General features: G+C 44.2%; 1 protein-coding gene across 1 annotated transcript in view; it reads left to right on the top strand.

The window, feature by feature from the left end:
- Window positions 1–20,795, top strand: part of PLOD1 (procollagen-lysine,2-oxoglutarate 5-dioxygenase 1) — an 80,990-nt gene that overhangs the window by 10,133 nt on the left and 50,062 nt on the right. The window contains exons 2-6 of the mRNA XM_082273062.1: window positions 9,345–9,436; window positions 11,007–11,119; window positions 11,884–12,047; window positions 14,935–15,047; window positions 20,477–20,540. Coding sequence (XP_082129188.1) covers window positions 9,345–9,436; window positions 11,007–11,119; window positions 11,884–12,047; window positions 14,935–15,047; window positions 20,477–20,540 — 546 coding nt within the window. The remainder of the gene's footprint in view (window positions 1–9,344; window positions 9,437–11,006; window positions 11,120–11,883; window positions 12,048–14,934; window positions 15,048–20,476; window positions 20,541–20,795) is intronic.

The raw sequence follows: 20,795 nt of genomic DNA, 5'->3' as shown, positions 1-20,795 counted from the left end.
CGGAACGCAGCACGGTGATTCTCGTGGCACCGGACTGGCCTCGCCGGTCCTGGTACGCAGACCTCGTGAATCTGGCGGTCGACGCCCCCTGGCGTCTGCCTCTTCGGGACGATCTACTGTCTCAAGGACCGATTTACCATCCTGCTTTACAGTCGCTGGCTTTGACGGCCTGGCTGTTGAGACCGAGGTCCTGAAGGAGAAGGGTCTCTCTCCAGAGGTTGTTCATACCTTGATCAACGCGAGGAAGTCTTCCTCGGGAAGGGTTTATTACCGTACTTGGAAGGCCTATTTTGCCTGGTGTGAGTCCAGGGGGTTTTCACCCCGCACGTACTCGGTTTCCCGTGTGCTGTCTTTCCTTCAGACGGGTGTCGATCAGCGTTTGGCGCTGGCTACGATAAAGGGTCAGGTGTCTGCGCTGGCCGTTCTGTTTCAACGTCCCGTGGCTTCCAACTCCTTGGTTGGCACTTTTATTCAGGGTGTGCGGCATCTGGTTCCTCCTAGGAGGGATCCTTTGCCCCCTTGGGACTTGAATCTAGTCCTGTCTGTGTTACAACGTGCTCCTTTTGAACAGATCAGGGAGATATCGTTGTCTATGTTGTCCAAAAAGGTCGCCTTTTTGGTGGCGATCACTTCGGCTCGCAGAGTGTCGGAACTGGCGGCTTTGTCCTGCAAGTCTCCGTACCTGGTTGTTCATTTGGATAAGGTGGTCTTGCGACCTAATCCTTCTTTTCTGCCGAAACGAGTTTCGGAATTCCATCTTAACGAGGATATTGTTTTGCCTTCGTTGTGCACGAAGCCTAAACATCCAAAGGAGGTGAGACTACATTCTCTGGATGTTGTTCGGGCGATTAGGGTTTACCTTAAATCGACTGAGTCTTTTCGAAAGACGGACTCCTTGTTTGTTCTTCCAGAGGGTCCTCGGAAGGGCATGGCGGCTTCCGCCTCTACCATTGCCAAATGGATCAGGCAGACCATTGAACAGGCCTATGCCTTGCAGGGGAAGGTTCCCCCTGTGCCTGTGAAGGCGCACTCTACTAGATCTCTGAGTACGTCTTGGGCCTGTCGTCATGGGGCTTCTGTAGCCCAGGTGTGTAAGGCGGCGACTTGGTCGACCGTACACACTTTCACAAAATTCTACAAAGTAGATGTTCAGGCATCGGCGGATGCTTCCTTTGGCCGCAAGGTTCTTAGTGCGGCTGTTCCCTAGGGTCCCTTGTTGGGGACTCCTGGCTGTTGGGATAAGTTTTGTATCCCCTGGTTTTTTGTCTTTTCCTGGGTTGTTGCTCCTGTTGAGCACTTATTTTTGCTGTTGCCCAGCTGGTTTCCTTCCTTTGGTAAGGTTCCTTTCTTTGATGTGGAGACTGCGTTGCCTTTCGGCGCGGATGCGTTTCCCACCCCTCATGTTTGCACTGCTTTGGGACGTCCCCATATGTGACGGATATGAAGAGGCGGCGACTGTCGGAGGACGTAAGAGAAAACGGAATTTTTGTAAAATCTTACCTGTAAAATTCCTTTCTCTGAGTCCTCCGACAGTCGCCGCCCCCGCCCCTCTTTTGGGGTTTGAATGTATACTCTACTGCTATTCCACTAAAACTGAGATATGGTTGCAGGAAGTAGGAGGGTATTGACTGAGGGGACCACCCCTTGAGGGTGGGATATGTTAAAGCTTTATTGTTAACATATTCTGTTGCCTAGCTACTCCTTCGGAGCAAAGTCTAATACCCCATATGTGACGGATATGAAGAGGCGGCGACTGTCGGAGGACTCAGAGAAAGGAATTTTACAGGTAAGATTTTACAAAAATTCCATTTTTTTTAATTTTTTTATTTATGTGATTGGGTATTCTTTGCAAAGGGAAATTACACCCCATTTACTAAGCTTTGGAGCAAATTCCCTTGCAAAGTGCACGGCTTGTTTGTCTTTAGTAAGGGCCAGTTCACACTAGAATGCAGTGTGATAGAGCTGCGTTCCCATTCCATTCCAATTGCACTGCCCTTGCGATCTGCTTCGGGGGTCAGTTCAAAGTTAACTACACCCCAAATGCAGGTCGCAAATGCAGTGTGATTGCCCGCACCGGATCCCATGGTACAAAGGTAGCATATAATACAGTTGCAGTGCGTTTCAAAAAGTAGCTCATGCACTACTTTTGGTGCAGTGCGGTCAGCGGTGTGATTTCAGCCCATTTAAAATGAATAGTGCTGAAATCGCACTGTATGTGAATCCCACAGGGACCTCACTTACCTTGGCGATTTCACATGCAGTTGTTAGTGTGACTGGGCCCTTAATCAAGACGAACAACAGCGGTGGATCACTTTTCAGAGGGGCAGTAAAAGCCACTGCTTGTGTGAAAGGGGCCTAAGACAACACAGCTGTGACACACATGTTACAGCTCACCACAATGCGTGCTAATGCACTACTGTGCATTGTGATGCACTGCATTGGAATACATGCAGCATGTTCATTTTTTGGTCTCTTCCTGTGCATTAGCAGCCTATTCAAAATGAACGGGGTGCCATAACACAACACATAATAATGAATGTGCAGTAAGGCTACACAAAGAAATGGAAAAGTGTGAATGGGCGTTTAGGGTACTGAGGGTAAAACATCATAATGCACACTACATGCATTGGAGGGATGCAGTGCTATTCCTTCTGAATGGCAACCTAACACACCTTACTGACGGAACCGTGTTGCTGTGCAGTTGCAGCAACAGTTTTTTGCCATCTGTGTCCCATTCAAGTGATTTCCCTTACAGGACACAATGGGAAATCAAACAAAATTGCCTCTAAGAACTCATTCACACATTAGGTAGCTTTTGCTGCCCACCTGAAAAGCGATCCGCAGTGGTATGTCTTCTCCTCACTGCCTGTTTTAACCCTTGAAATGCTGACCCACCAGTCCACAATCGCATGCATTGCACAAGGCTGCAGGGCAGTTGCACCTGTGGCATGCATACAGCCCCAAGCGGCTGCATCTGCTTGTATACGGTGGGCAGTCGGGGATGGTAAAACTGCGGCCACCTGCGTGACTGAGCTCTTAGACAGTTGTGACCTTTGGAAGATTCCTTTCCATCATTTTTTGATCCAGTGATATGTAAAGAGGGTGAATCCCTCATGTGGGGACCCCACCAGCGGTTCTTACCCATCATATATAACAAAAAAGATCCCGCGAGCAACCTACTAGTGATAAATAAATTGATGAGTTGCTGCAGACACTCCACTTCTCATACCAGTGTAAACAATAATTAGATAAATAGTGTTGCACAATTATTTAAATAGATAAATAATATAATGCTAAACAATGAATAAACTCAAAAAAATATATATAAATATAGCATGTATGAATACAAAAGTGCAAAATCATAACGTGCAAATGCTAAAAAAGCTCCAATAATAAATCAATAAATATATATAAAAATATATACAAAAGTGCAAGATAGTAATATGTGCAAAAATGCAAAAAAGAGTCCAGTGATAAATAATTCCCGTGAGAATGGAGTAGTAGCAGCCAGTTCCCTTTGATGGATGTATAAACAACCTTTAGGTCCAAATATCTGTAATGGTTGACTGTTTATTGCTTGGGCTTGCTTCTTAATCTGACCATGAACCTTTATAATCCGGGCAATGGGCTGGTTAACAACAAACCTTTGACTTCCAATTAGCTACTACTCCAAATGACAGCTCAATATCTGTTCTTGGGTCAGAAGATGCCACTGCATGTCACATTATAGTGCTTAGGCACACAGGACGCTGCATTGAGGGACGGATTTTACCAGCCCAAGTTGTCTCGGATGAGAGGAGTCATAGGGATCCGGATGGATTCGTATTAAGTTCTCCTGTATATACGCTCTATTGTATATGCTCTAAGGTGAGCATCCAACGACAAGGGGGTGCACGGTTGTTGGTTTACTGTGACACTCTGGTCACTCACCTTTGGGAAGCACTAGCCACTTTCAGTTGGCCAGCTCACTGTTATAGGACTCTGATTTCAGCACTATTATTCACGGGAATTATTTATCACTGGACTCTTTTTTGCATTTTTGCACATATTATTATCTTGCACTTTTAAATATATTTTTATATATATTTATTGATTTAATTTTGGAGCTTTTTTAGCATTTGCACTTAATGATTTTGCACTTTTGTATTCGTATGTATTTTTGCACTTCATACATGCTATATTTATATATATTTTTTTGATTTTATTCATTGTTTAGCATTATATTATTTATCTATTTAAATAATTGCGCAACACTATTTATCTAATTATTTTTTGTTCTTACCCATCACTGTTCCATCCAAAGCTTACATAAAAGTTTACATTTCCAGAGAAATTTTAGCTTTTGATAGTATAAGCAGATTGAGTCATCTCTAGCATTATTCAGGAAAGGCACACGAGTTCCCAGCTCCCCCCTTTACATAGGAAATTGTCTTCACACTGAAGACAATGCAACAGGAGGAGTGAGACTCCCTTGGTTTCTTTTCCTCCTGTGGATCCAGTGGTGAATGCGGAGTGCAGAGATGGGTATGCCTGAGTCTCAGAAAGTTAAAAATCAAATTGCTTTATCCTACTAGTGTAGGCTCATAAGTAAAATCCCACATTTGGGTGGATAAATCGAAGTACAGTATAATCATTTATACACAGAACGTGTGCCTGTCATTGTCATTCTGTACAAACCCACAGTTATTATCCAAACCAAAGTTTCCATTCTCTCCTAGGAACCAATGACATTACAGCATCCCTGGGTGCCTTGCTGATGTTACCAGTTTCTGCAAATTGATTGGCTATAAAGCTGGCAGCAGCTTGGCTGTCATTCAGTGGATGTAAATGACAGGTTCACTTTATGGCTCGGTATGTAGGCCTTCATAGTATAAATAAGGGAGGTTAAAGGTCATCTGTAAAATGCATGCAGCGTGTAAATCCTGGGCGGTGATTGGCTCGTGGGATGTGACACCGGGTTCTCATAGACTGCTGGGAGAGTGGAATAAAGGGCTCTATTCATCCCTGGTCTATAGAGGGAATGCCGTATAATAATAGTCCTTCTGATGAAGGGGTTTCCTGCCCCTGTGAGCTGTAATTGTAGACTTTACAGACACAAAGGGTGTTCTTGTCTCCTTCTGGTGCCCCTTTATTCATCAGGAGACAGGTAACCCATGAGAGTTACAACATAGAAATCCCCTTTATATTTCACACATCCAGAGTAAGGCAGTAAGCTAGGTGGAAAAAAGAAAAGAGCATCAGGTTCAAGCTGTTGGCACTTCTGCCTTGCAGCGCTGGGGTCCTCAGATCAAATCCTGACACCATCTGCCTGGAGTTTGCATGTTCTCCCTGTGCCTGCGTGGGTTTTTCTGGTTATTCTGATTTCCTCTGTCACTCCAAAGATGTGCTAGTAGGTTATTTGTCACAACTGAGTGCGCCCAGGACTTCTGCCTTGCCTCATCCAGGGAGAAAAGTGATATAGAAGTACATATTCATTTATGTCAGTTTAAAGCTGAACCTCAACTTTAATGGGATGTCATTAAAGTTCAAAAGCGTGTAAAGACAGGCGTCCCAATACTTTGGGTAATATAGTGTATATCACAGAGTTACATTGCTCCAGCTTTGTACAATCTAAGTATACATATCTCATATCTGTGGGGACTGCTGGGGAAACTGACAATCACTGTAGTAGTAGGCGCTACTACAGTGATAGTCGTGATATTCCCTTCCGCACACTGACCACAGGGGGGCGCTTGCTCAGCATTGCCACCATTGCATTTACCACTCCTCTAAGCAAGATCTGGAGTTGATCAACACAATATTACCAAAAGTATTGGGACGCCTGCCTTTACACACACACACATGAACTTTAATGGCATCCCAGTCTTAGTCTGTAGGGTTCAATATTGAGTTGGACCACCCTTTGCAGCTATAACAGCTTCAACTCTTCCACAAGATTTAGGAATGTGTCTGTGGGAATATTTGCATCCTTTTCTTTATGGACCTTGCTTTGGGCACTGGTCCAAATCATTTGGTGATGTGGGGTTGTTTTTCAGGGGTTGGGCTTGGCCCATTAGTTCCAGTGAAGGGAACACCTAAGGCGTCAGCATACCAAGACATTTTGGACAACTTCATGCTCCCAACTTTGTGGGAACAGTTTGGGGATGGCCCCTTCCTGTTCCAACATGACTGCACACCAGTGCACAAAGCAAGGTCCATAAAGACATGGATGAGTGAGTTTGGGGAGGAGGAACTTGACTGGCCTGCACAGAGTCCTGACCTCAACCCGATAGAACACTTTTGGGATGAATTAGAGCGGAGACTGCGAGTCAGGCCTTCTCCTCTATCAGTGCCTGACCTCACAAATGCACTTCTGGAAGAAAACAACTCACACCATAATCCCCCCTCCACCAAATGATTTGGACTAGTGCACAAAGGAAGGTCCAAAAAGATATGAATGAGCGAGTTCTGGGTGGAGGATTTTGAGCGTCATGCATAAAGTCCTGACCTCAACCCCACAGAACACTTTTGGGATGAATTAGAGCGGAGACTGCGAGCCAGGCCTTCTCGTCCAGCATTGGTGCCTAACCTCACAAATGCGCTTCTGGAAGAATGGTTAAACATTCCCATAGACACACTCCTAAACCTTTTGGACAGCCTTCCCAGAAGAGTTGAAACTGTTATAGCTCCAAACTGTTGGCCAACTCCAATATTGAATCGGACTAAGACTGGAATGCCATTAAAGTTCATAAGCGTGGAAAGACCCAATACTTTTGGTAATATAGTGTATATTGCATAGTTGCATTGCTCCAGCTTGGTGCAATATACGTATACATATCTCATACCTGTGGGGACTGCTGGGGAAACTGAGAATCACTGTAGTAATTGGTGCTATTACAGCGGTAGTCGTGATATTCCCTTCCGCACACTGACCACAGGGGGGCGCTCGCTCAGCATTGCCACCATTGCATTTAACACATCTCTAAGCAAGATCCATTATAAGATATTAGAGGAAAAAACAAATACATAGAGAAAAAAAACACACTGGATAGAATAGAGAAAGTGAAAAAGTACTGAAGACATTATACAAACATTCAAGTTGATAGGTTACTGTTTACCCCTTTATGCTGGTGCTTTAAATGGGCCATGATGCCAGTGCCATCTTAAGGGCATTAAAGGGCCCCGGGCAATGCAGTGCACTGGGGCCCTGCCTACACAATTACCCAGGAGAATAAAAATGCAAATTATCGATAAGGCGATATTTATTGGTACAGCAGTGCCAGGCTAATGACCGCTTCCAAGTTCAGCGGCTGGGTCCGGTGAACACACATACGGATGGGAGTCAGACATGACTGTCCTGTGTGTGCCTGTTCCCGTGGAGGCGGACAGGCATTCCTGCAGTTGTGGGCTCCCCCTCCGCGGCCCAAGTGGCCGGACAGTAGTGCAGGGCCGGCGGGCACTTGCCACCTGCTAAGTTCGGCGGCAGAATGAACACAGGAATCGGGACTAATGCTTGACTGGGACTGGGTCGCTGGGCAGGTGGGGCCCCCGGGCAACTTCCCAGCGTGCCCATTCGGTAAGATGGCCCTGCATGATGCCCGGAGCCAGCAGGCCAGGCTCTCAATCTTGCAGGACAGGGATTGGCTGCACAGTGCTGACATCGTCAGGATACCCTCCTACCAGCTCCTGGTTGTCAGTAGTTTCTCATGAGTTTTGGTGACAGTTGTGGGGGTGCCAACAAAACATGCACCAGAGCAAGACAATGACACATATATGTGGCGGCTTGGCCCACCTGCCCTGCCACTGCATGTATGAGTTCATGAATATGTTCTTTCATTGTTCCTGACTTGAGTAATCACTGATTTCTGGGTGGAGAGAGCCCAAAACTGCATAGCAAGTGGCAAAGGATCCAAAGGGCCATATGTGGCCCTCAAACTACACGTGAGGCACCAGTCGATCGAAGGGCGCTTAGTAAATTGAAATGTAGCAGCATCAAATGTAAACAATTTGAAGTAGAGATTTTTATAACTTTGTAATTTTTTTTGCTCCAAAGTCCATCAAAATGGCAACACGTTTCAGGGTGCAAATATGCCATCTTCTTCGGGGCCAGGACGGCCGACATGTTCGGTCATCCTGCTTCCTGGTTCGCGTCCTCCGGCCATCTGTTTGGCTGGAGGCGCGATTACATCACTCCCGCGCATGCGCACAGGAGCCGCCGTTCAGGGCACAGGGCTCTGAAGGAACGGCACAAGTGGCCGTTCCTTCAGAGTGCATGTGCCGATGACGTCATCGGTTGCATGAAAAGTAAACGGTGCAAGTTTAGGAGATATTTAGAGAACCTATAGGTAAGCCTTATTAAAGGCTTACCTATAGGTACAAGTTCAAAGAGAGGGTTTACAACCTCCTTTAAAGCTGAAGTCCTGGTATGTCAATGTTTACATAGTTATTTGAGGTTTGGTTCGGACCATTGGTAAGTATGCATGTTCCATACCTGACCGATCCCTGTGGAAGCTGGAAATTACTGTAGTAGGCACTAGCCACTAGCTGCCAGGTCTTGTGCTGAGTGGTTGTCCTGCTGTTACTGAACACAGGAGGTCTTTTGCTCAGCACGGTTACTATTTAGAGAGCACTTTGTATTTTCTCAATGAATGCAGAGCCTTCGCTGATTGGACAAGGTGGCTAGATGGGCCGGTAATGTCAGGAACATACCTCACCAAATCAGATAGAGCTTTTGAGAAAATGCAATTTCAGAAAATGCTGTGTTCTTCATATAGTGCTCATGCTGGCCATGTGCCTTCCTGTGTTCACTATGCAGCAGGGCAGTCGCTTGGCACAGGATCTGGAAGCTAGCAGTGATCACTGTAGTAGTGGTGCCTACTATATGATTTCCAGCTTCCACAGGATCCCAAAGGTATGACGTATACAGTATAAACCAGTGTTTCTCAACTCCAGTCCTCAGGGCACACTAACAGGCCAGGTTTGCAAGAAAACTGAAATACATCACAGGTGATATCATTTGCTGCACGGTGATTGCAGTATTCTAGTCTGCATCTCCCAAAGGTAATACTTAAAATCTGGCCTGTTACTGTGCCCTGAGGACCGGAGTTGAGAAACACTGGTATAAACCTATATTGGCCCAAGCTGGGACAATGTAACCATGTAAAAATTGCCATACCCAGACTTCAACTTTAAAAGTTTGTTAGCAATAGCTGACTTGAAATGGCTTGTATACATATCTGCTAACTGGCACATTTTATGGACATAATAGGAACTACAACACATAATAATAAAAATTATTATAACAGATTAATAATGATAAATAATAGAAATAACAATACTTTTATTTTTATTTTTCTCCTGGACAGAGAAGCTCCTGGTTCTGACTGTGGCCACCGAAGAGACAGACGGATTCCGGCGTTTTCAGAGATCAGCACAATGCTTCAACTACAAAGTGAAGGTGAGTTAGAATCAGGTCTGTGGTTCCCCGAGGGCATCGTTTTCTTCACAAAAGAATTCCAAGACTCGAGCAGGAAATAGCAGCCCAAGGAAAAGATTTTGTAGCTTAGAATTCCTTCAGCTGTGACTTGAGGAACCTAAAAATGTTAGAGAATGTTCACTCAGATGGATTGGTGAACATTCTCAGGTTTGTGGGCATCTCCATGACCCTGGCCTGAGCCTGCTCAGAGAAATGTTGATGGATCAGGATGAACTTTCAACTCCCTCCTCTAGAAGTTGACTCACCCAATGGCAATCATTAGATAGACTATTTGGTGGTTGGGTTGAACAACCATGAACAGCTATTGTGTTTTTAGGAAGCTTAAAGTGGACCTTCGCTTGTAAATGAAAGTTCTACCCATCCACCTGTCCTCCCTCTTCCTCTATTATATTTTTTCCTGGTAGCGGGTACCTTTTTCTGACTGTCTAGGCGAAAGTTGCATCAACTCAGCCTGCCCCATTCCCCCCGGCCGCAGCCTCCTGGGACACATCACACCTCCATGGTAGCTGTGGGACAAGCCTGACTGCATCATGCGATCTCATACATGTGCAGAGGGGAGCGCCAGCTGTCGAAATCACAGGAAGATGGCAGTGCTGCAGATTCTAAGCCCGGCAAGAACCCGCTCCAGTGAAGACAGTGCTGAAGTCACGGGCTGGTGAGAGTCTGTTTCTCACAAGTCAGCAGCCACAGTAATTGTAGTTGCTAACTTTTTTTTTTTTTCTTTTTTTTTTTTTTAAAGCTCCTCTTTTAAAGTGAACACATGCTTTTGCAATGCAGACAAAGTAACACATTTCAAATCCCTAAGAGCCAGTCCACACTAGCGCGACTTGTCAGGCGACTTGTCAGCCTGACAAGTCGCGCTCCCTCGCGGTCCATTGACCGCTACAGGACCCGTTCTAATAGGAGCGACACAAGTCGCTCCGACTTAGATAAAGGGTCCTGTACTACTTCGGGGTGACCTCGGAGCGACTTGCATTGACTTCCATTATGTGAAGTCCCTGCAAGTCGCTCCGAAGTCGTGGTGCATGGGAATGCAGAAGTCGCCCCCGAAATAGTACAGAGTCATGTCGCCCCAGTGTGAATCGACTCTAATGCCCCATACACACGTGCAGATTATCTGCAGACTTTTGTCTGCAGACTTACCAAAACCATATAATATGAGGTCAAACCTAAACACTTTCAATTTGTATGCAATCCGGCAGGCCCTTGCACTACATAGAAAAGGTAAGTCTGCAGACAAAAGTCTGCAGATAATCTGCACGTGTGTACGGGCATTACACTCTATATGAACCAAAAAAAACATACTTAACAGTGAAAAGGTCCAACATTGTCTTTCATGCAGAGGAAGCTCCCCTTGCTCCGATCTGCTCCCATCTTGAAATGAACGTTGGCACATATGCAGGCAAGTCATATGTTTCTGCGAGGTCCCAAAGACTTGGCTGAGACCCATTTTTGTCTTCCTGGTAAGATATTTGGCAAAGGTTGCAGCCCATTAAATGCAATGTAATACCCCTGTATGATTTTCCTGCAGGTCCTGGGGCTCGGGGAAGAGTGGCATGGAGAGGGGACGAAGGTTCGACTCCTAAAGGCCGCACTGGAACAATATGCCGACAACGAAGATCAGATTATCCTCTTCACCGAAAGGTATTTGGGCAAAATTAAAAAAATAAATACAAAACCCTGACAGGCATTTTTTAATACTCCTACTAAAAGGTTTGGCTTTAGATACACTTCAATCATCTTCATAACACACTATAACATTTAAAGGGTCAAACAGCGCAAGAGTCCAATTTTAGATATAGATGATGCCTAGGTGGTTGTGACAGCCCTTGGCTTTCTATATGTCTTGGGTCTTTAACATTGAGATCTCCTGGCCTTAATTCCTGACCATGTTCCTGCCCACTTTTGTGCGTTCCAGGGCCCCATGTTAAATACTCTATAATCTAATATATATAAAAATCCAGGAGGGTTGGTGACATGCCCTTATAATGGACATAGCAAGTGTGCAGACCAGGCAACATAGCACAGGTGTGGTGGGAACCCCTCATAATTAGTGCAGTTGGTGTGAAGATTTGGAAACTCAGTGTAGGGTAGAGGGAACACCTCATACTGATCACAGCAGGTGTACAGACCCAGGGACTCAATGCAGGGATGTTGAGAACCCCTCGTAATGAGCATAGAAGGTGTATAGATGTATGAACCTAATGTATGGATGATGGGAACCCTCATAATGGGCACAGTGAGAGATAGAAGAAACTCTCAGGGAGTGCATCACTCCAGCATCCCTCAACACTAAAAATTCAGTTCCAGGTGGACTGATGGATTACACAATACATACACACATACAAGATACTGTATGTCGGTATAGACTTCTCCTTATTGGATTGCTCTGTGTATTACCTTTGCAGCTACGATGACATATTTTCTTCAGGCCCAACTGAACTTGTGAAGAAGTTCAAGCAAGCCAAAAGCAAGGTGGTTTTCACAGCAGAAGCCATGGCCTATCCTGAACGGCGCCTGGAGCCCAAATATCCAAGTGTCCTAGAGGGCAAACGCTTCCTGGGATCAGCAGGTATGTCACCAGCACATAGAACTCACGTTCCCAGCGTTTGAAGTTTAACTTCAGGGAAAAGAAAACAATATCCTTGGAGTGGGGCTCCGCCCACACTCCAAGGGTTAAAAACTTGTTTGTGCCCCGGGTATCGGAAAATGGACTCCCACAGGCTTCCTCTTCCATGTGACCAAAGTCTCCTCTCTAAGGCACTCCAGCTGGTGGTTGTACTCATGTACAATGATGTTGTCCTTCATTGTAAGTGAGGATGACAAGGGCCTGCACACATTATAGAGCATTGAAGGGAAGAGGAGAGCGTTGGCTGCTGGGGGAGGGAGGTATAAATGAATAAAACTGCTTTTTATTGATGCCCTAGGCCAGGAGTCTTCAAACTTTTCAGTACAAGTTACATCATATCGCATCATATATTTTACTAATATTCATGATCTGAAAAAAATCCCCATCATGGTCTCTGTTAGAGACCCCCCCCTTACATCATGATCCCCATCAAAGTCCCCCCTTTACACTATGGTCCCCATCAGAGTCCCCCCTTTACACCATGGTTCCCATCAGAGTCCCCCCTTTACACCATGGTTCCCATCAGGGTCCCCTCTTTACACCATGGTCCCCATCAGGGTCCCCTCTTTACACCATGGTCCCCATCAGGGTCCCCTCTTTACACCATGGTCCTCATTAGGGTCCCCCTTTTACACCATGGTCCCCATCAGGGTCCCCCCTTTACATCATGGTCCCCATCAGGGTCCCCCCTTTACATCAGGGTCCCCCCTTTACATCATGGGTCCCATCAGACCCCCCTTTACATCATGGTCCCCATATAAGCCCTCCTTTTACATCAGGGTCCCCATCAAAGCCCTGACCCCTTATTCGTATCTGTACACATTTGTTCTCTGTCGGTCCATAAGCCCCAATGAAGCATAAAGCAAACAAATGTTGTAAGCATCACTGAGCGCTACAGATATGACAACAAAGCAGTGCAAGAGCGCAGCACACCATGGCCTGGGAACAAGCTGGCCTGCAAAACTTGGCTTGACAAAGAGGGAGAGCCTAGAAATGCATTGCCATGGGCTCAGTGGGACATTCTATGTGACTCGGAAGCATCGGGAGGATGAATGGTGAACTGGCTTGTTCCCAACTATTGTGTAATGTGCTCCTGCACTGCTTAGTTCTGATATCTGCAGTTCTTACAGCTGATTCCCCCCGGCCATATATTTCCTTGTTTGCTCTTAGTTGGCCACAGGAACGGAAGTTAGAAATCCAACCAACACCATACTGACGGCTTCTTGGTGCACACAAACCCTGTCTCACATGTAAATGGATATTGTTTTCATCAGTAAAGTGCCTGGGCTCTACTTTTGTGAGGACTTGGAACTAGGTTTTGCAGACTAATATCCTTTTGATTTGTATAGGAATTTTGGATAGAAGATTATTCTTAACTAGCACTGGGCTATTTACGCTGTTTGCCGTTAAAGCCCTGATGAAGGGAGATCTATGAGCCCCAAAAACATGTTGGCCTCTTTTCGTTACATTAGATCGACTAAAAGATCTCCTATTGGACAGAAAATTGTTGTGGCATTGTCATTCTTCCAATATGTTTTCCGAAAACCTCTTGCTGACAGAAAGCCATTTCCATAATGTCCAAAAATGCGATTTTCTGTCTAGGCTACCCAAAGGGTCCAGTGCTCTTACAACACAAATTATTTTTTTATGAACCAGGTATCGGGCCCTGCGAGAGCTAAGTTAGGTTTAAATATAACCTTTTTTCTTGAAAGATACCTTGTGCACATAAAGCAGGAGACCTTGCATTTTATTGTAAAGTAGTTCAGAGGTGTCAAAACTTTCTAAACAAAGGGCCAGTTTATTGTCATTCAGACTCCAGAGGGGCTGCTTTGTGGCCAGTGGGCATAGAAAAGGTACTGACATTAGTGGGAAAAAAAACAATGCCCCATCTTTAGTGTCAGTGGAAGGAATTTGGCTCCATCGTTGGTGTATTTGGGAGGAATTGTGATCATCGCTGGTGTCTTTGGGAGGAATTGTGCTCCGTCATTGGGAGGAATTGTTTCTTATCATTTGTGACAATAGGCCCCAATTATTGGCATCATTGGGAGAAATTGGGCCCCATTATTGGTGTCATTGGGAGGAATTGTGCCCTATCGTTGGTGTCTTTGGGATAAATTGTTATCTAGCATTGGTGTCATTGGGCCCCATCATTGGTGTCATTGTAAGGGATTGTGCCCTTTCATTGGTGTTCAGTTGGGGTAATTATGCCCCACTGTTGGTATCAGTGGATGAAGTAGTGCCCTAAGGGCCAGATAAAAGCAAGCAAAGGGCCACATCTGGCCCCCAGGCCACAGTTTGAAACCACTGCTTTAGTTTTTAAGCACCCTCAGGAATCAATACATCCTTTGTTAGTCTGACTCCATTAAACCAAAATGAAAGTGGTTGCTAGATGTGACTGTATGTGTGATGGTTACCCTTTGTGCACCTCTGTTGGGTCTCACGCTTGTACTCCTATATGACATAAAATAGGGTGCATTCTTGCACCCGGGAACCTCAGTTGCTGCATATAGCTGCCTACAGATATGAATGCACACTTGCACAGTATATGCTGATACTTTCATAAAATTGTGGATAGCATTTGGACGCATTCCCCAAGCTTGGAAAGCCTACATTCAGGTATAATCTATGCATATTACCCAATACTGACATACACCTGTATACAGCCATACATGGTTGTATGCAACACCTGGCCTTCCCAGGTGCTAAAATGCACCTCATTTTATGCTGTATGCGGTCTCCTAGACCTGTGTGCATGAAGCCATGATATGAAGTCAGCATGTGTCAGTAATACCCCCCAATTCTGATGATTGACTCTCATCTCTTTCTGCAGCTTTCATAGGCTATGCTCCATATCTACACAAACTGGTGGCTGACTGGGATGGGGCAGATGAAGACAGCGACCAACTCTACTATACGAAGATCTTCTTAGACCCTGTGAAGAGAGTAAGTGACGCACAGACAGCCGGACCCAATGCTGCTCATACACACGGCAATTTTTGGGGGATTTTAACCAGAAACAAAGTAACCTACCAACTTTAACAATGAGCAGAATTGAGAGTTTTATGTTCCCTGAAACATAAGCGATGTACAGAATTTTTGACAAATTTTTGGAGCATTGGATGAATTCAGTTTAATAGCAAAGTCAAAAGTAAGGTGTTTTTTTTTTTTTATTTGGTTTCGTCATTCTGCTTCATGTGGTTGCAGGCATCACCCCAGTACCATTTTTTTAAAGCCAACGGTCGGCTTTCTTGCAATAACAGCCAAGCTGCATTGGTTGTTAATTACAAGCAGCGAGGAGAGGGGGGGAAATGTTCCCGCTCTGCCTGGGCTCTCCCGTCCCACCAGGAGACCCGAGCGACCAGCTTTGTAAGCAACAAATGTCAGCGAAAAGGCCTGGTCTTCGACTGGTTAAGTAGCTCCTGAGGGTCACAGAAGCACCGTTCATTTATAATTGACATGTTCTTCCGACTAAAATTGCTCCTCATGGCCCCAGAAAGACTAAAACATTAAAAAAGGAAAATAAAAGTTAACATACTGATAGCACTGAAATAATATAAACAAGAGAAAAAGGGGGAAAAATGCAAAGAACACTATACACTGTAGGGTGCATTGTTGGTTTTTTTCTTTTTTTTAATTGCTGTAAAGAATACATTGATAATTTTTTTTTTATTGTATGTATACAATAGAATAAAGAAAGGTATTTATTATTATTTTTAAGCTTTGGACATTTGTTCTATGTGAATGCCGGCAAAATATAATGTTGTCCAGGTTGTTTTCCCTCCAAGTGGGATAAAGTAGGAAAAAACGGCCACTAGATGGAGCTGATGAACATAAGGAATATTTTTAGTGTGTATGCACGTGTATATATACACTGCTTAAAAAAATGTAAGTAACACTTTTTAATCTGAGTATAGCGTCAAGTCAATTAAACTTCTGAGATATTGATCTGGTCAGTTAGGTAGCAGAGGGGGTTGTTAATCAGTTTCAGCTGCTTTTGTGTTAATGAAATTAACAACATGTGCACTAGATGGGCAACAACGAGGCGACTTACAAACAGGAATGGTTATACAGGTAAAGGCTACTGACTTTTTTTTTTTCCCTACTCATCTTTTCTGACTGTTTTGCAGTAGTTTTGCGTTTGGTTAGGGTCAGTGTCACTACTGGTAGCATGAGGTGATACCTGGACCCTATAGAGGTTGCACAGGCTGCCCAACTCCTCCAGGATGGCACATCAATATGTGCCCTTGCCAGAAGGTTTGCTGTGTCTCCCAGCACAGTCTCAGGAGCATGGAGGAGATTACAGGGGACAGGCAGTTACTCTAGGAGAGCTGGACAGAGTCGTAGAAGGTCCTTAACCCATCAGCAGGACCGGTATCTGCTCCTTTGTGCAAGGAGGAACAGGATGAACACTGCCAGAGCCCTACAAAATGACCTCCAGCAGGCCACTGGTGGGAATGTCTCTGACCAAACAATCAGAAACAGACTTCATAAGGGGGGCCTGAGGGCTCAACGTCCTCTAGTGAGCTCTGGGCTCACTGCCTGAAACTGTGGAACTTGATTGGCATTTGTAATTGAACACCAGAATTGGAAGGTCTGCTGCTGGCACCCTGTGCTTTGGTGGTGGGTCAGTGATGGTCTCTGGAGGCATATCTATGGAGGGACGCACAGACCTCTACAGGCTAGACAATGGCACCCTGACTGCCTTAGACCCATTGTCAGACCCTACGCTGGTGCAGTGGGTCCTTGGTTCCTCCTGGTGCACAACAATGCCCGGCCTCATGTAGCGAGTGTATACAGCCAGTTCTTTCAGGATGAAGACATTGATACCATTGAATGGCCCCCACGCTCACCTGACCTAAATCCAACAGAACACCTCTGGGACATTATGTTTCGGTCCATCAGACGCCGCCAGGTTGCACCTCAGTCTGTTCAGGAGCTCAGGGATGCCCTGGTCCAGATCTAGGAGGAAACACCCCGGGGGTACCATCCGTCGTCTCATTAGGGGCATGCCCCGATGTTGTCTGGCATGCATAAAAGCACGTGGGGGCCATACAAACTACTGAGTACCATTTTGAGTTGCTGCAATCAAATTTCAGCAAAATGGACTAGCCTGCAGCATCTTTTTTCCAATTTGATTTTTGGGGTGTCTTTGAATTTAGTCCTCTGTAGGTTGATAAGTAAAGGATGTGGCATCCTTTCCTTCCTAACGCATTACCCAGCCCATATAAGTATAGCTATCCAGCATTATATTTCTCCCCATTGAGATCTGTGTTTTCAAAGTGTTCTTTTATTTTTTTGAGCAGTGTGTGTATGTATATATGTACGTGTGTGTGTGTGTGTGTGTGTGTATGTATGTATGTATGTATATATATATATATATATATATATATATATATACACACTATTGTCAAAAGTATTGGGACACATACCTTTTACAGGCACATAAACTTTAATGGTATCCCAGTCTTAGTCCGTAGAATTTAATGTTGAGTTGGCCCACCCTTTGCAGCTATAACAGCTTCAACTCTTCTGGGAAGGCTGTCCACAAGGTTTAGGAGTGTATCTATGGGAATATTTGACTATGTTCTTTCAGGTTGAGGTCAGGACTCTGTGCAGGCCAGTCAAGTTCCTTCCCCCCAAACTCACTCATCCATGTCTTTATGGACCTTGCTTTGTGCACTGATGCGCAGTCATGTTGGAACAGAAAGGGGCCATTCCCAAATTGTTGCCACAAAGTTGGAAGCGTGAAATTGTCCAAAATGTCTTGGTATGCTGATGCCTTAAGAGTTCCCTTCACTGGATCTAATGGGCCAAGCCCAACCCCTGAAAACCAACCCCACATTATAATCCCCCCTCCACCAACTGATTTGGACCAGTGCACAAAGCAGGTCCATAAAAACGTGGATGAGTGAGTTTGGGGTGGAAAAACTTGAGTAGCCTACACAGAGTCCTGAACTCAACCCAATACAACACCTTTGGGATGAATTAGAGTAGAGACTGCGCGGCAGGCCTTCTCGTCCAACATCAGTGCCTGACCTCACAAATGCGCTTCTGGAAGAATGGTCAAACATTCCCATAGACACACTCCTAAACCTTGTGGACAGCCTTCCCAGAAGAGTCGAAGCTGATATAGCTGCAAAGGGTGGGCCAACCCAATCTTGAACCCTACGGACTAAAACTGGGATGCCATTAAAGTTCAAGTGCGTGTAAAGGCTGGCGTCCCAATACTTTTGACAATATAGTTTGCGTGCGTGCGTGTATGTATGTATGTGTATAGTGAAACAAAATCAGCGCTAATCCAAAATCGTGATAAAAGTGTGAAATAAATCCGTGTATAAATCAAACACAATGAATAAAACACAATAAATAGATCAACGCCAAAATGCTATAAGAAAATCAAAATATGCAAAATAAATATTGACTGAAGATCAACTCAGTATCCCACAATAATGTGAACCAATGCTGTGTGCTAAATAAGTGATACAATCTGTCCATATGCCATGCAAAATCAATATGTCCAAGATGACAGCATCAAAACAAAAATAAAACACAAATCTTCTGTGCTTAAATGAATCTTCAAAGGAACATCAAACGATCAAACATTCGTGAAGTGAAGATGCACTAAAAATGTTGATCCAATCTCGGTGCAGTATGGTGTGCAGTGGCCGCTTACCTCTAACACACAATAAATGTGCATGTGTATATCCAAGATTCAGGTTCTGTGCTCCAAACCCAGCTCCACCGATAGTCTTCTCCAATGGATGGATGGTATAATCCCTGTGGTGAGTGGTGAGCAGATATCCTGATACACTGTAGATCCTTCGTTATGCAACTGTGTATCACAAGCACCCATCGAGCCTCATAGGGATGTAAAGAATAAAAGCGCTCATGGTGCAGTATGTAAAAAACTTTTAATAGATCAAAAAAGTATCGCACTTACCTTTGAAAAGTAAATGGCAAGCAGTAACTCCGCTGAATGCGGTACACAATAGGACTTCCGGTTACGGCCGTGAACACGGAAGTGACGTCACCCGGCTCCTCCCGACGCGTTGCGTCACTACGCACGTGACTTTATTAAGGGATTTGTGTTTTATTTTTGTTTTGATGCTGTCATCTTGGACATATTGATTTTGCATGGCATATGGACAGATTGTATCACTTATTTAGCACACTGCATTGGTTCACATTATTGTGGGATACTGAGTTGATCTTCAGTCAATATTTATTTTGCATATTTTGATTTTCTTATAGCATTTTGGTGTTGATCTATTTATTGTGTTTTATTCATTGTGTTTGATTTATACACGGATTTATTTCACACTTTTATCACGATTTTGAATTAGCGCCAATTTTGTTTCACTATACACATTGTTATTCACGGTGGGGACACCGATTGAGATTGGCAGCTTTTTCGTTTTATGATTTAGGATAGTTGGTTGGCTCCTATCAAACTCCTCAGGTAGCGCATTGGTCCTCATCATTATTCATGTATGTATGTATGTGTGTGTGTGTGTGTGTATATATATATAAGAAGAGAAGGGACGCAATCTCCAATGCAAAAGTTTACTGAATAGTATTCTCCAAACAATACGTGAAAATAAGCAGTAACTGTACAGTAAAAATTTTCCACCATACCATGCTTTTCATCAAGCTGTGTATATATATGTTATGATCATCAGTTCCATCTAGTGGCCATAATGCAATGTTTTTCTTATGAATAAATAACATCCAACTTGGAGAGAAAATAGCCCAGTAACATTCAATTTTGACGGCATTCACACAGAAAAAGTGTAAATGCAGTATCAGAGGACGAACAACTCTGTGAATTGTTTTTTATAAATGCACCACTAAGTGAAATAAAGTAACGAAAAAAAAAAAAAAGATTTTCCAGCTCCAGTAAGTGAAAATAAATTGGCTTTAATGACATTTAGAAAATTATTAAATTGGTCATTTTGTGGCAGAATAGATTCCGCAGAAATCACTTTGCTCCTCCTGTATCACCATCCCTGCCACTTTGATCCTTTCAGTGCCCACTGTTATTTTTCTCAAATATCCCTAAGGAGTACAGACCACCTCCCCTTATGTTGGGGAGAAGAGGAGAGGGGGGAGGTGACGGTAGTCCTAGCACACTTTCTGTCCTAGGGTGACAGTGTTGCTCCTCCATAGATAAAGTACTGTGAGTGTTGCCACTCTAGAAAAAGAAGAGTGTTAGTGACAGGACAAAACTATGAAAAAAGAAAACAAATGCAGCCACCAAGTCTAAGGACTGTAAACCTGCAATATATATAACCTTGAGCTAGGCTCAGCTTTGACAAGACAGAACACTACAAAGCACACTTGATTCTAACAATACTTATTTATTTTATTAATAGGAGAAAATAAACATTACTCTGGACCACCGGTGCCGAATCTTCCAGAGCCTGCATGGATCAGTAGGTGAGTACACGGTCAGAATTGTATTCCTATGCAGGAGGAAAATTGCTGAGTGGTCATAATAACACTTAAATACCAGCTTGTATGATTCCCTTCTTTACCTGGTCATTTTTTTCAGTTTTCATTGCTGTGATAGTTTGACTGGCAATTACTTGGTCATGCAATAGTGTACACAAACACATTTAATATAAATTTTGAGACAAATGGGGCTTTCATTAAATACTGAGCATTTTTTTAAAATGCTTAACTATATTTCCC

Source organism: Pelophylax lessonae (genome assembly GCF_965119305.1).
Source record: "Pelophylax lessonae genome assembly, chromosome: 12".
Taxonomy (NCBI): Eukaryota; Metazoa; Chordata; class Amphibia; order Anura; family Ranidae; genus Pelophylax; species Pelophylax lessonae.
The sequence above is the reverse complement of the archived record's forward strand: the minus strand, read 5'-3'. Positions and strand labels throughout refer to the sequence as shown.